The sequence below is a fragment of the Lichenostomus cassidix genome, chromosome Z, assembly GCF_008360975.1.
Source record: "Lichenostomus cassidix isolate B80296 chromosome Z, HeHo_3.0, whole genome shotgun sequence".
Classification (NCBI taxonomy): Eukaryota; Metazoa; Chordata; class Aves; order Passeriformes; family Meliphagidae; genus Lichenostomus; species Lichenostomus cassidix.
Genome location: NC_139511.1, coordinates 58639765 through 58652398, shown reverse-complemented (window position 1 = coordinate 58652398; position 12634 = coordinate 58639765). Strand labels below are relative to the sequence as shown.

The window sequence follows — 12634 nt, the reverse complement described above, 5'->3', positions numbered from 1 at the left end:
ATCATAATCCTTTTTACAGAAATTAATTGCATCACCAAAACATTCCTGGTGCAGTTAACACAGTGAGGGTCACAATCAAAATTTAAAGTACTATATAGCGTGCTGCATTACAGCAGAAGATTTTTATGGCTTTCATTCAAATACAGATGGTGCAGAAATACAGGTGTGGTCCCTTCCAGCATGCCAGTGCATAAGGCAGACAGATACAAAACTTGTATTTCTTTATCCAAAGTACTGAGAGCCAAAGCAAGTATAACTCAAACGGGTTACTGCCTTCCTTTTTGCAATCTCTTGATTTCCAATTTCAGTTGCTACAGGGACATCCATCTTTCATTTCTATATGGTCAGTTACAGATATTGCAGACTTTTCAGCAGCTCTTATGAATCTTAAGACTCTGAACCTCCAAACTTAAGACAAAACTTAATGTTCATTTTACAACAAATATCCGAAATAATGTACATGGTTCCATAGGATAATTTGAGTATGAAAAGGGAGTAAACCAAAAAGGCCCAAATGTCTGGAGGAAGCCTGTGTTTTCATTTTCATTCAGCAAACTCATTACATTTGAGGCCCTCTTCCCATTTCTGAACAGGCTGATTTGCAATGCGAGGTATGTGGCAAATGAATCAATCTTCACACAAGGTATAGCATAGTCAGTCCTTCGACCTGGGGATTTCCATGGCAGGGGAATCCCAAAACTGCACAGCAACTGAATATACACTGCCCTTTGCCAGATCTTGTTAGACAGGGGAGCTTGCCAGGATGCAGGGGTGGCATGAAAGCTTGAACACCAGCATGCTCAGAGCAACACGTGAACTCCTGTGAGCAGGACAAAGAGAGCTGGAAGCAGCACTTTCTTCCAGCTGGTCAACAACACAAGGGCAAAATTACAAAAGACACACAGCTGCAGCCAGGAGAAAATGCAAAAGCACTTCTTAAAATGTCTTGCAAATTTTATTGCCCAGAAGTCTGATTCCCAGTCTTGTCTGTGGTTCTGAACTGCAGAAGTCTGGGGTCCAATCCTTGCTTCAGCTCTTATGGTGTGGAAACAAGCAGTTTTGCTTTCAGAAGGTGAGGTGGGGCTTATTCAAGACCTAAGACAATTGTTTAAAATATCCCACACAATACCTAACCAGCTTGTGGGTTTTACTGCCAGAGAATACTATCAAGTTCATTCAAACTCCATCTTTCAAAGGAAAAACCTTAATGATAATGGATTTTACTTAAGATGGGAACTTCAGCGTGGAAGATCAAATGTCATCCTTGCCTCCAGTGTCCTCAGAAACATCTTGCAGTGGTAATTGAGGTCTACTTTCATCCTAACGTGAAAGGACTTCAGTCTGATCTAACACTGCACAGTTAATATATTTCTGTTCTATATTTCAGTTCTCATAAGGCTAAAGGAAATTTTTTTCAAATATATTTTACTGGACAGCACAGTTGCTCCACTAAGATATATTTACACCACATATTTTCAATAATTTCCCACTATTCTCACAAAAACATTACAAATCCTCTTCCTTCAAAGCAACTGGAGTTATTCAGTATCTGTCTGCAGTTGATGACATTCAACAAATAGGCAAGTTGAAATGAGAGACTATTTGCAGTGACCGAATTTCTCACAGAGCAGTGGTACTCTGAGCAGTTTGCTACTCTGGTGCAAACTGAGTACAAAATGAGTTTATGCGTCCAAATGAAGATCAGATGAGTAAGAGAAGAGCTTTAAATTGCACAGAGTAAAGAAAAGGAAAATAAAGTCACAAATTAGACAAAAAATGTTGGTTTCAATTAAATTCTGTACCTTTAAACAAATTTATGATAAACCAAGTAATCTTTCTCATAATTTATTTTCCTAAATTCTCAAATGCATATATTTATTTAGCTTACTTATCATTCCTGTTTTCATAAGGAATTAAAATCCTTTGCAAATAAATATAAATCTTGCAGATACATGGGATATACAAAATATGGAATACAAAAAATAGATATAAAACTAGATATAATGTAGATCTATAGTACATATTTATAGAATATAGATCTCATAGATATAAACAAATCACTATTTTTCAGCAATATATCAAGAAACATTTCCTAATTTTGCATGAAAGGGAAACAGAGTTCAGAAAAATGGTACTTCTACTGCACTACAAATTATTACACAATACAGTGTTTCCAGGAATATTACAGAACGGTGATTTTAAATTATTTTATTCCATATTAACCAGTTTAGGTGGGGTTTTTTATACTAAATACCATGTAGATTTCAGAATGCTTCTAAAATCTCATCATCTGAACTCGGGGTTCAAAAACTATACAAAATGTCACGTATAAACTTCTATAATAGTTGGCAACAGAGAAATCTTTTATGTTTTGCAGCATGAACATTAGGGACAAGGACAAACTGAATTCATACTCTGTCAAGACTGGAGAAAAACATTTCCTGAAGACTTAATTTTCCAGGAACCTCACAAAAAGCTAAGAAGGAAGAATGACTGCCATTATCAGTGAGGGAGTGTCTGATCTGGGCAGCTAAAAGGACTAGAATGTCTAACAATTGTTTTACTTTTATTTTTCTAAGACTCTTCCACTAACAAATACTCAGGCATACCTAGGACCTTTCAAAAATCATATGAGAAAGCAGATGGCTATAAAAATTCAAAGACTAAAATCTGTTTTACCTCCAGTTAAAAAAAAAAAAAAGAAAGAAAGAAAGAAGACATAGAAATTACTCTACAGATGTTAATAATTGTCTGGGGTGGGAGTCGGGGAATGGGAAGGCTGGCTTCTAAGTAAACAATGCAAAAAAAGACAAAGAGGTCCCTGCTGATGTACAACAATAAAAGCAGTTTTCTCAGCAGTGTCAGCTTAGCAAGCCTGAGGGTCTGTATTTTAAACCCCAGTGGCCTGACGTCACTCACCCTGATGGTGTGTGTGAAGGAAGCTATCTCTCCGCAATGACCGACCTGAAAAGTGTTTTCAAAGCCCAGTGGGCTAATGTCACTCACACCGACGGTGGATGGTGGGATCTCTCAGGGTGGCAGCCTGGGGGAAGTGAGCTGCAACACCAGCAGCCGACCATCACTCACTCTGATGGCAGGGGGTCAGCTGGGATTCTTTGGTGGCCTCCCGGGCAATAGTTAAAAAGAAGATTTTGGTTCACATGTCAATGTCTAACTTGAAAGCAGCGAGTATAAAAAGTGATTTTTTTTCCCTTTTTTTTTTTTTTTTTTTTTTAAATTGTGTTTCACTAGTGGCAGCAGTGCAGCCAGGAAGGGGAGTTGCTCTGCAAGGACGTTTGATTGCATGTGAAGCTTACAATGGGGCTGGCTCTGCCTGGTTTTAATTTTTTTCTCCTGTATGAGCTGAGATATTTTATTCCCCCATACCAAAGGGGGGGAAAAATTAAATCCAGACAGCTCCAACTGCACTTTACATTTCATATGCAATCAAACAGACTTTGAGAATACCGTCAGCTTTTTCACCAACCTGCCTGCCATGTAGGGAATGTAAATAAATACTAAAATCCCAAAACATCATGTTCTTACGCTAACTCATCTTGTAACGCAGAAACTGACATTTGGGACAAATTTTCCCATTAAATTTACCTTGATACCTGAAGTGTTGTAAGGTTTGCAAAGGACTACATAGGAATAGTCTCTGTCCCACTGCAAATACTAAAAAAAAAACCCTACGAGCATAAGTGCAGCTGATATGTCATCAGCAAAGCAAATTATTTGGGACAAAATGAAGCTGAAAGAGTCACTACTTAGAGAGAAAGCTCTTTACAAAGATAATTTTTTCAAAATAAAACTCTCAAACTAAAACTAGTATTTTAAAAACTAAAATCCTAGTCCTATGAAAGTAAATTAATGTAACTTTGTCTGTGTTATGCTGTCATGCTTAGCTGCCTCAAGGGTCAGAATCTGAGAGATATCCAATCATAGCTTCTGTATGTAAAATCAATGCAACCAACAAATAAAATGAAACTGCTAATACATGCAGCTCTAGACAATATAATCAGCTTTGTTGTATGTTGTATTCCTTTTCTACCAGTTCTTTGCCCCATAAGACTGTCGAGATTGAGACTGATGCTATTGTTTCCTACATAGTTCCTCTCTGCCACCCAGAAGAAAACAAACTAATTCAAAGCAACAATACATTAAAGAATAGTTCAAGAGTTCTGCTTGTCAGTGCTAACTGTAGTTTACTTGAGACTACAAAATTATTTCTACCAGAATCAGTTTGCTTGGCCATGGAGTAAAGCTGTGCAACCTCAGTCTAGCAGGAAAAAAGTAAAAGATTAAATTTTGCCCTCTAATTCTCACAATGTGTGCAGTTCACATATGTGAAGAGAAAAATGACTCTAACTCTGCACAGTTAAGCTAATAAGCTTCCTCATAGAGTGAGACAATAGGGACTGTGAGCATACTGTAGAGCACAATAAGTGCTGGCACATGAACTATTTCAGTCTTGAGGGACAGCGTTTCACAGTATATCAGTGACAGAAGATCAGCTTGCAGCCAGAATTATGAATGAAAAGTTTAAGCCTTCTGAAAGTACTGATAGTTCTGATAGTTCTGCAGTCACCTCAAAAATTGATGCACTGAATTATTTTGAGGAATATGGCATTTAACACTCCATTTTCTAAGACTGCTATGCACAAAAATTCATTAGTTTAACCTAAGACATGATGATTAAAAAAGGTGTTGTATTATATGTGTGAATTCATTTACACAAATTTAAGCCAATCAGATAAAACAGTATACTTTCAACCTCTGTAGGAGTATGTTACAGGTCTACTTATAAATCGGGGGAAGTAGTGGGAGACAGAAAAATTCATGTCTCTCCCTTTCTCAGGCACCAGACTGCAAGAGACTGTTGGTGCATATTAATTTCACGGTAAACTGTGTGCTTGGAATTGCCACAAATGGTGTCTCTGGAGAGCTATGGTTATTTGTCTTGAAATAGTGTCATCATTTTGTGACTACTATACAAAAATACTTCATCAACAATGCTATGGTTACATTTAAATTGTAAATAAACAGTGCAAGAATCCTTTTCTACCCCTGATGCGGCTCAGCATACGTGGCACAGCTCACATTCATGGAGCTAAACTCTTTCTTCTCTTCCCCCCTACTCCAAAAAAAACCAACCCAAAACCCGGAATGTCCTCACCCACACGGCTTATTAGGAACAGTCCCAGGCCCATGCTCTTTCCCAGACTGTGCTCAGACATTGTTTGGGATGGTGCTAATTGGTCAGGGTCAAAACGGTTCCAGGGGCTGTGCAAGCAATTAGCAGCACGTTCACTTGCGCACATGCTCAAGCCCATCAGTCGTGATCTAACACAAGAACGTCCTGCCCCTGCAGGAAGAGAGAAAAACCAAAGGCAGCTCCTGAATCCTGCATCCTCCTTTGGCAGATTCAGTTAATAAGGTGGCAACTTCAAATTCCAGCTGCCGTCTGCTACCTCTGTGGCTCCCCTGCCCAAAGGAGAGGTAGCAGGGAGGGCAGGAGTTCAAAGAACTGGGGCATATGAAGCACAGGAGCTTTCAGTGCAGCCTAATCCACTGGCTTCCTCTCTGGCAGGGAAAGGAGACACAGACACAAAGCTGGATCTACCCAAAAGATCGTCAGCTGAGCTATGATAATCTATCAGCTGACAGACAGACAATTTACCTCAGTTCAGAATGGAGCCCTCAAGGGCAACTGGCTTCACCAAACCACTGGTGCCTTTGACCAGCTATAAAATCTTCCCCTGCTGAAATAAATGACAGAACATTTCTCCCAGCTGAAGCATCACAAAAGAGAAAAAATTGGATTAGATGAAGTAAATCTGAGTTGGTGTGAATTCTGTCATCACTCATGCACTGAAAAAATATTTTGGAACAGAGAAAAACTAATGAATTGTGTGAGATATTTGTACTATGTCTTATCTGCAGGTGACTGCAGTTTTGAAGTGAGAGACATCCATTACTTGGCTGATAACTAGTACAGCTGGGAAAAAAAGTCACAAAAAATTTGGGAAAGCAGTTTTTCAGTTCTTTCTCTCAAACTCGCTGGACAAAAACAGCTAAGTTTAAAAGTTTGGGGTATTTTCCCACCTGCATTTAACAAAAGACACTACTACCCCATATAAACCATTGATTCATCATTGCTACAAAATGATTCCTGTTATCTGTCTTACTACATCTGAAGTATGTACATTTGAACATACTAACACTTGAAAAATTAATTTTAAATACTCATGTCTGTAAACTCACCAAGTTTGTAAATCACTGTTGTTACGTGTTTCTCTATTATGGTGCCAAGACTGATTTTTCACTTTTCTCCTTTTTCTGCAGCATTATTGCTGTTTTGAAAGGGAAAAACAGGGTAACTTTCATTTCCCCACAATTCAAAAGTACTCAATGGGAAGAAAGAATAGAAAATTACATATTTTACAGTGGAAAGTTTGAACAGGATGACTTGTAATGGCATGATACAAAGACTATGAAATAATGGCTCCAGGTCTGATATTTCATTAGGACTACATAAGGGTGTTGTTTTGAAAATTAATGTTCTGTTGATTTGATACTGTAGAAGACATTTGTTGAAAGTTTGTTTAGCTTTTCATTAGAACTATTTTTCCGTCTTCCTCCTTGAGGGCATGAAAATGCTGAATTTACTCACAGAATTTTAGTACCTGACCCTGTCAAACTCTGCTGTCAAAATCAAGCACAAGGCTGGCTTCTCCTGGAGCTATGCAGAAACAGTGAAAACCAACATCCCCTCCTGTAGGAATTTAATAACTTTTATTTTTAAAAAAACCCTTCTAAGTGTTTTCCTTTTTTTAGTAAAATTAAAGCTGAAACTTTATGCTTTTTTTCAAAATAACATCAAATTTTTAATACAAAAATAATTAGAATAATTTCAAGAATAACATCTATTTTCACTGTCAGAACCAAAAACTTTTCAGTTCCTCACAATGTTGCAGATCCTACTGTAACACTGCTTTTGCACCATGTGTTTTTGGAAACTTTATGTCATTTGAGCTTTTGGCACTGAAGAGAGTCATGCTTGACTTTTGATTTATAGCAATCTGTCTTCTTTAACCATGTACACAGCACCATAATTATTCTAGGGCATGAGTACTTTTATTTACTTCCTGTTCACAGTTAATGTATTAAAAATACGACTTCACTTCAAGAGACTAGGGGTTATGTCAGTCTTCCCTGCTGAATATAAGGCGGTAAGGCTGGAGTTGGTTTAAAAATAGAACAGAGCTCCTTAAAGTGCTACAGTATGTTAGAGGCTTCCTTATCGCAGCAAACTAAGAATGTGAATCCATTTCAGATAGCAAAACCAAGTATGCTGAAAAACAGATGCAAGAAGATGCACCAACACTTTCACTTCTTTGTACAGAGTACACCATTCTGTCTGCGAAACAATGGGAAAGGGTGGGGCAAAAAAACCTGTCCCCACAGCTTCTGTGCCCAGGCAGGAGGTCTCCAGGCACAGAGGTGACCAGCCAGACCAGACACAGGAGCTTGTCCCTGGCTGTCGATAGTCACAGAGTTATGGGTTAAAGAGTTAAGGGTTGAAGCAGATCCTAAAGATCATGTAGTCCCAATTCCCAGCCACAGCGCATGGACACATCCCACCAGCCCAGGTTTCTCAGGGTGTTATACAACTTAGCTTCAATCCCTTAGCAAGGATTAGGGAATCCACAAACTCCCTTGTGTCAGGAAAATTAACCCATGATCCTAGAGCTTTATGTCCAAACCGGAGACAGAGGAGTCCTGTAACTTTATTAGAATAAAGGAGAGCCTATGGGCCCTCTTCCTTCTCCCCACTGGCTGAGGTATTCGGAAGCTGCAGACTTCCTGAACCACCTGCTCTACGCCCCCCTCTAACAGGAACCCCCTTTTGTCATTACAAAAGAGAAAAACCCTTTGCATAATTCTATAGAGTCTTTGTTCTCTTTCTCTGGGTTCAGGAATTTAACATGGCCTTGGCTGAGCAACAGTCCACGTTCATTAGAAACATTTTCCAGAACTAAGAGTTTCTTCTGTTACTCCCCTGTCTCTTTAAGTTTCTAGCTCTATCTACAAGCAGATGCACACACTCTGTTTGTAAAGACTCATTAATCTTACTCCTTTTACTGGGCAACCTGTTCCAGTGTCTCACCAGCCTCACAGCAACGAATTTCCCCTAACAGCTAACCCAAATTTTCCCTCTTTCAACTGGTGCCCATAAAGAAGATGGAGTCACAACCAACGCTGCCAGAAAATGATTCTGGGGCAAACATGTGGCTGGGGAACAGGAGCGTCTGCACCCAAACGCGTGAGAGGCTCCTCCACAGAGCTCCGGGCATCAGCGCTGCCCTCCCTCCCTGCCAGCACTACCTTTCGCTCCGGCCACTGCCCAGCCCGCTGTCCCTGTCCCTGTCCCTGTCCCTGTCCCTGTCCCTGTCCCTGTCCCTCTCCCTGTCCTCTCCCACTCACGCTCCCCGCCCGCCCTTCCCGCCGCCTCTTTCCGCCCTCGCCTTCGCGTTTCCTGCTGGGGCGGAGGAGGTTTGGCCCTGCGGCGCCGCCGTCTCCCAGCGGCTGAGCTGAGCGTCATGGCGGCGTCTCTCTCAATGTCAGCGGCGCTGAGGGGCCTCGTCGCCAGGAGCGGTGCGGCCGCGGTCCGCCCGCCGCCGCCCAGGTAACGGCACCGCGGGCTCCCCGCCGGCCGCCCAGGGGACGCCGCCGCACCCCGGGGCCCGCGGGGACCCGAGGTGGCCGTCCCGGGCCTGGGCCTCCGCTGCGGCGCCGCGGGCGTTGGGCCAGGGGGCCGCGGAGAGCCCCGCCGCGGGTGGGGGGCAGCCGGGCTGGCAGCAGGCGCCGGGCCGAGGCTTCCTCAGTGTCGGTCCGTGCGTGTCCCTCCTGTCCGCGTCTGTGCGTTCGTGTCCCTGTGCTCCTGGTGTGTGTCCTTGCCCGTCCTTGCTGTCTGCCTCGCGGTGACCGGCGGCCCGCTGTCCTTGCGGCGCCCGCAGGTCGAGAGCTGGTCGTCATGGGCTCGCTGCCGGGGAGCCTTCCCTCGCCAGCAGTCCTCCCAGAGATTTGCAGCCCACTACTCTCTTTGGTATCGTGTCGCCTTTCTTCTTCATCCCTTCCTCGAAATACATTAAATTTTTCAGAGGATGGATAGCTGCTTTTTTGCTGATTTCCTAAAAATAATATTGGAAATTGCTTTATAATTTTGGTGGCATTTTATTTGTTTCTTTAATGCAGAGAACTGAGTTAGAAGTCCAGTACATGACCCAGCTTCGAGTTGAAGATGCGTGCATGTGTTTACTTTTGTGCATCTCGCAGAACTTAGGCTTTTGTAAGATTGGACACTAGTCAGGAGAAACAATGTAGCTCAGTGCCTTTGGATGTGGTTTGGAGGGTTTGCTTTTCTGTGCTGCTTAAGTCTACATATTAACACATACAGGTTAGTAACTCTTTAAATTTGTGGGGGATTTTAAATGTTAATATGTATATTTGTGTGTGTGTGTGCACATGTGTATACAAACACAGACAACTGTATTTATGCACATGTAGGGAAAGAACTAAAGCTGTACTATTTTTTCATATTTTTATCCTCCGATTGTCCCATTGGTTGCTGCTGCCTCCTCCTTCCTAAAATGGCACCTGTTTTATGGTGTTGAAGGTTAATTCTCAGTCTCCTAGAAATGCTTTGGAATCTGTGAGTATGAATTTAGGAATTCCTCTAGGCTAATGCCGAAACTTACTGTTCATGTTCGACTGCTTGTTTCTGACTTTCTTCTGCTCTGTGATGTTGGCAGAACTATTGCCTGTGCCCTGTGGTAAATTGGGTCAGTCAGGTGATTCAGACTAGAAATAATTTCGTTCATTTGTTTTAAAGTCTTACCATTCTGCATTTCAAGTAATTACTTCAGAAAAAATAGTAGGGTGTAGCAGGGCTGGGTATGAACAGTGTGGAAATACAAGGTAGGTACACTTAATTTGGTATTTCTCTTTGAAGCAGTGCCTTAAGTTACTTCCTTGCCACAGAGGAAGAGGAAAAATTAGTGTCCCTTAGCGTTTTCAGTAAGAGGGATGTTGAAGATATTTGCCTGAGTGGGACTGAAACTTAGGCTTCACATTCTGTAGGGGAGTGGCCTGATCATAGATCAGCAGGTTTCTTGGAGAAGAGGAAGAGCGTTATGAGTTTCCCTTAAAGTTGTACGCAGCTTTATAACCATCACTTGTTGTAGAATGAGAATAAAATTTTCCACAAAACAAGGAAGAGACACTTCAGAATAAGATATCTTGGAAGTATGAGGGAATGCTTGAGACTGTCATTCATTGCATAATTTTTGTAAAGTAATTATTTCTTGGTTAGGCACTGAAACATACATCTTTTCTTAATTACTGTTTTATATAAAAATATCTATATATGAAAAGTGTTTATATGAAATTGGATTCTTAAGCAGCCTCTGGAGTTTCTGTACTTGGGAGTGAGAATCCACATACATAATTACAGAAAAGGATTTAGGGTTCCAAGATTTAAATTCAAGATGTCTTCCTGCAACTCACAGTGAGGTAATAAATCAGAAGTGCAGGGAACAATGTGTATTGTTTGCTTTTGCACTTTCTATTGCTTCTTGCAAGACAAAGCAACTGTTTGGTTTGATTTCCTTTGTTACCATATAATCTTTTTTACAGAGCATATACTGTTTTTAGCTTTAGTGTTTTACATCTCCCGACCTCACATAACTGAACCTTTTACTACACACCACTTAAGTTTGTTTTCCTGTTGCAATGATCAGCAGCTATCCAGCGACTATCTACTTCTTTGAGAAGCCAGTAGTTTGCTACATATCTTGCAATTGGATATATAAATCCTGCAGTACTGGTTTCCTTTCAGAAAAGTATTTTGACAGATACAATTTGGTACAAGTACTTTCTTTGTTTCAGAGTACATTTGAAGTATTTGTCTAATTTATTACAGGAGTAATCTGTGTTGCTGTCAAACTGTAGCAAGAATGTATTGTACCAGTATGATAGATATGTGTCTTAAAGTAAATACAGGTGTTAGAATTACTAACAATAAAAATTATTGCTGTTCTTAGGAGATGACTGAAAAAGATGCTGGAACTGTCAACTGTGAGGGCATTTGAATGATTTTTACATAATTCCAGCACTATGCTTTTGTTTACTTCGATTGAGAGTAAGGTTGGTTGTTTGGTAAAATTTGGTTAAGTTATAGTTCCATGTTGTTTGCCTAAATTAGGTTATGGGACTAACAATAGCTTATTGTTTGGACACTGAAGGATTAAATTTTGAACATTCAAGATCTAGTTTTACTTGCAGTGAGTTTTTATGGAGATTTTTTCATGTGAAAAACAGTGCTCCAGTTTTCAGAATTTCAGTTAGATAATAATATTATCACCTTACAAGAATTACAAGAGAGATTCAGTTCTGATTTCCATTAGTGACATTTGGTTCTTAGAAGTGTTACAGCATCCTCTAATGCAAATACTGGTTTTATCAGTACATGTAAGCACTTCAACATATACATCTCCAAGCTGCCTGATGATCTAAACTGGTTATTGGTAACACAGTATGGAAATAAGTGTTAAGTCTGAAGTTAAGAGAAAATGCAGCAACATTCCCCATATCTTCATGAAATTCCGAGTGCTTGCTTTAAATCACTTAAAAAGTGGTTCCTGAGTCCCTCACTATTTTATCTGGTGGTGAGCCTAATAATTATCAGCAGATACTTGAGCTGATTGAGAGAGTAGAAGTGCCTCCTTTGCTTAAATCATATTTTAAAGCTTTCATGCTGTAAGGTCTGTGAAGTTTCCAGGAGGCTTGAAATTATGTTGAACATGCTCTCCCTAGTTTGACCTCAAAGACTGCTGTGTTCCCTTACATTGGAAATATGGACAGTTGAAGCTGGGAAAACAAAACGTCAAATTTCTGCAGAACTGGGAATCTGGTATTTGTTTCAGTGAAGCCCTTTATATCACAATGTGTTGGAGTCAGAATTAATTTCTGTTGCTAAAGAAGAATATTTTGTGTGTGAAAGTGTAATACGGCCACATACTCTGTACCTTTCATGATAATGAATTTTTCATGTTACTTTTCAGAGGTTTTTTAAAATGTGTTACCTTGCTCTTGTAATTCTGTTGTGAAGACTCGAAGTATGAAGCAAATGTTTTACTGGTTCATCATAAATGGATACCTGAGGTGATGAAAGCAAAGAATTATGAATACTTGTCTAGTACAAAGCCTATCACTCAATTAATATTCACGAAATTGAGGAAATCTGGGATGCCATTTACACCTCAGTTTTCAGTGAGCATCTTTCTAAGCAAACTTCCCCCTCAGGAAAATGAGGGAGAAGCCATTTTTGTGGCAAAATAAAGGACTTCTAAAACAGAAGAAACTCCTATCTTAATTTTTTGTGTTGTCCTTTCATTAAAAATAGAGAAAACTTTCATTAACCTAAAACAAAAAAAAGGTTTCAGCCTACTCTTTTGTGTTACTGTTTGGTTTGGTTTATTTTCTTTCATGAAATAATGTTGAATTTTTATTGCATGTTCATACCAAACCATGTGTTAAAATAGGGCTTAGTAGACTTCCTAGAGCTAGGTCT

General features: G+C 40.2%; 1 protein-coding gene across 1 annotated transcript in view; it reads left to right on the top strand.

Moving 5' to 3' along the window:
• Positions 1-8530: 8530 nt before the first annotated feature.
• Positions 8531-12634, top strand: part of NDUFS4 (NADH:ubiquinone oxidoreductase subunit S4) — a 46859-nt gene continuing 42755 nt past the window's right edge. Inside the window, exon 1 of the mRNA XM_085042974.1 lies at positions 8531-8689. Coding sequence (XP_084899100.1) covers positions 8604-8689 — 86 coding nt within the window. The 5' untranslated portion in view covers positions 8531-8603. The remainder of the gene's footprint in view (positions 8690-12634) is intronic.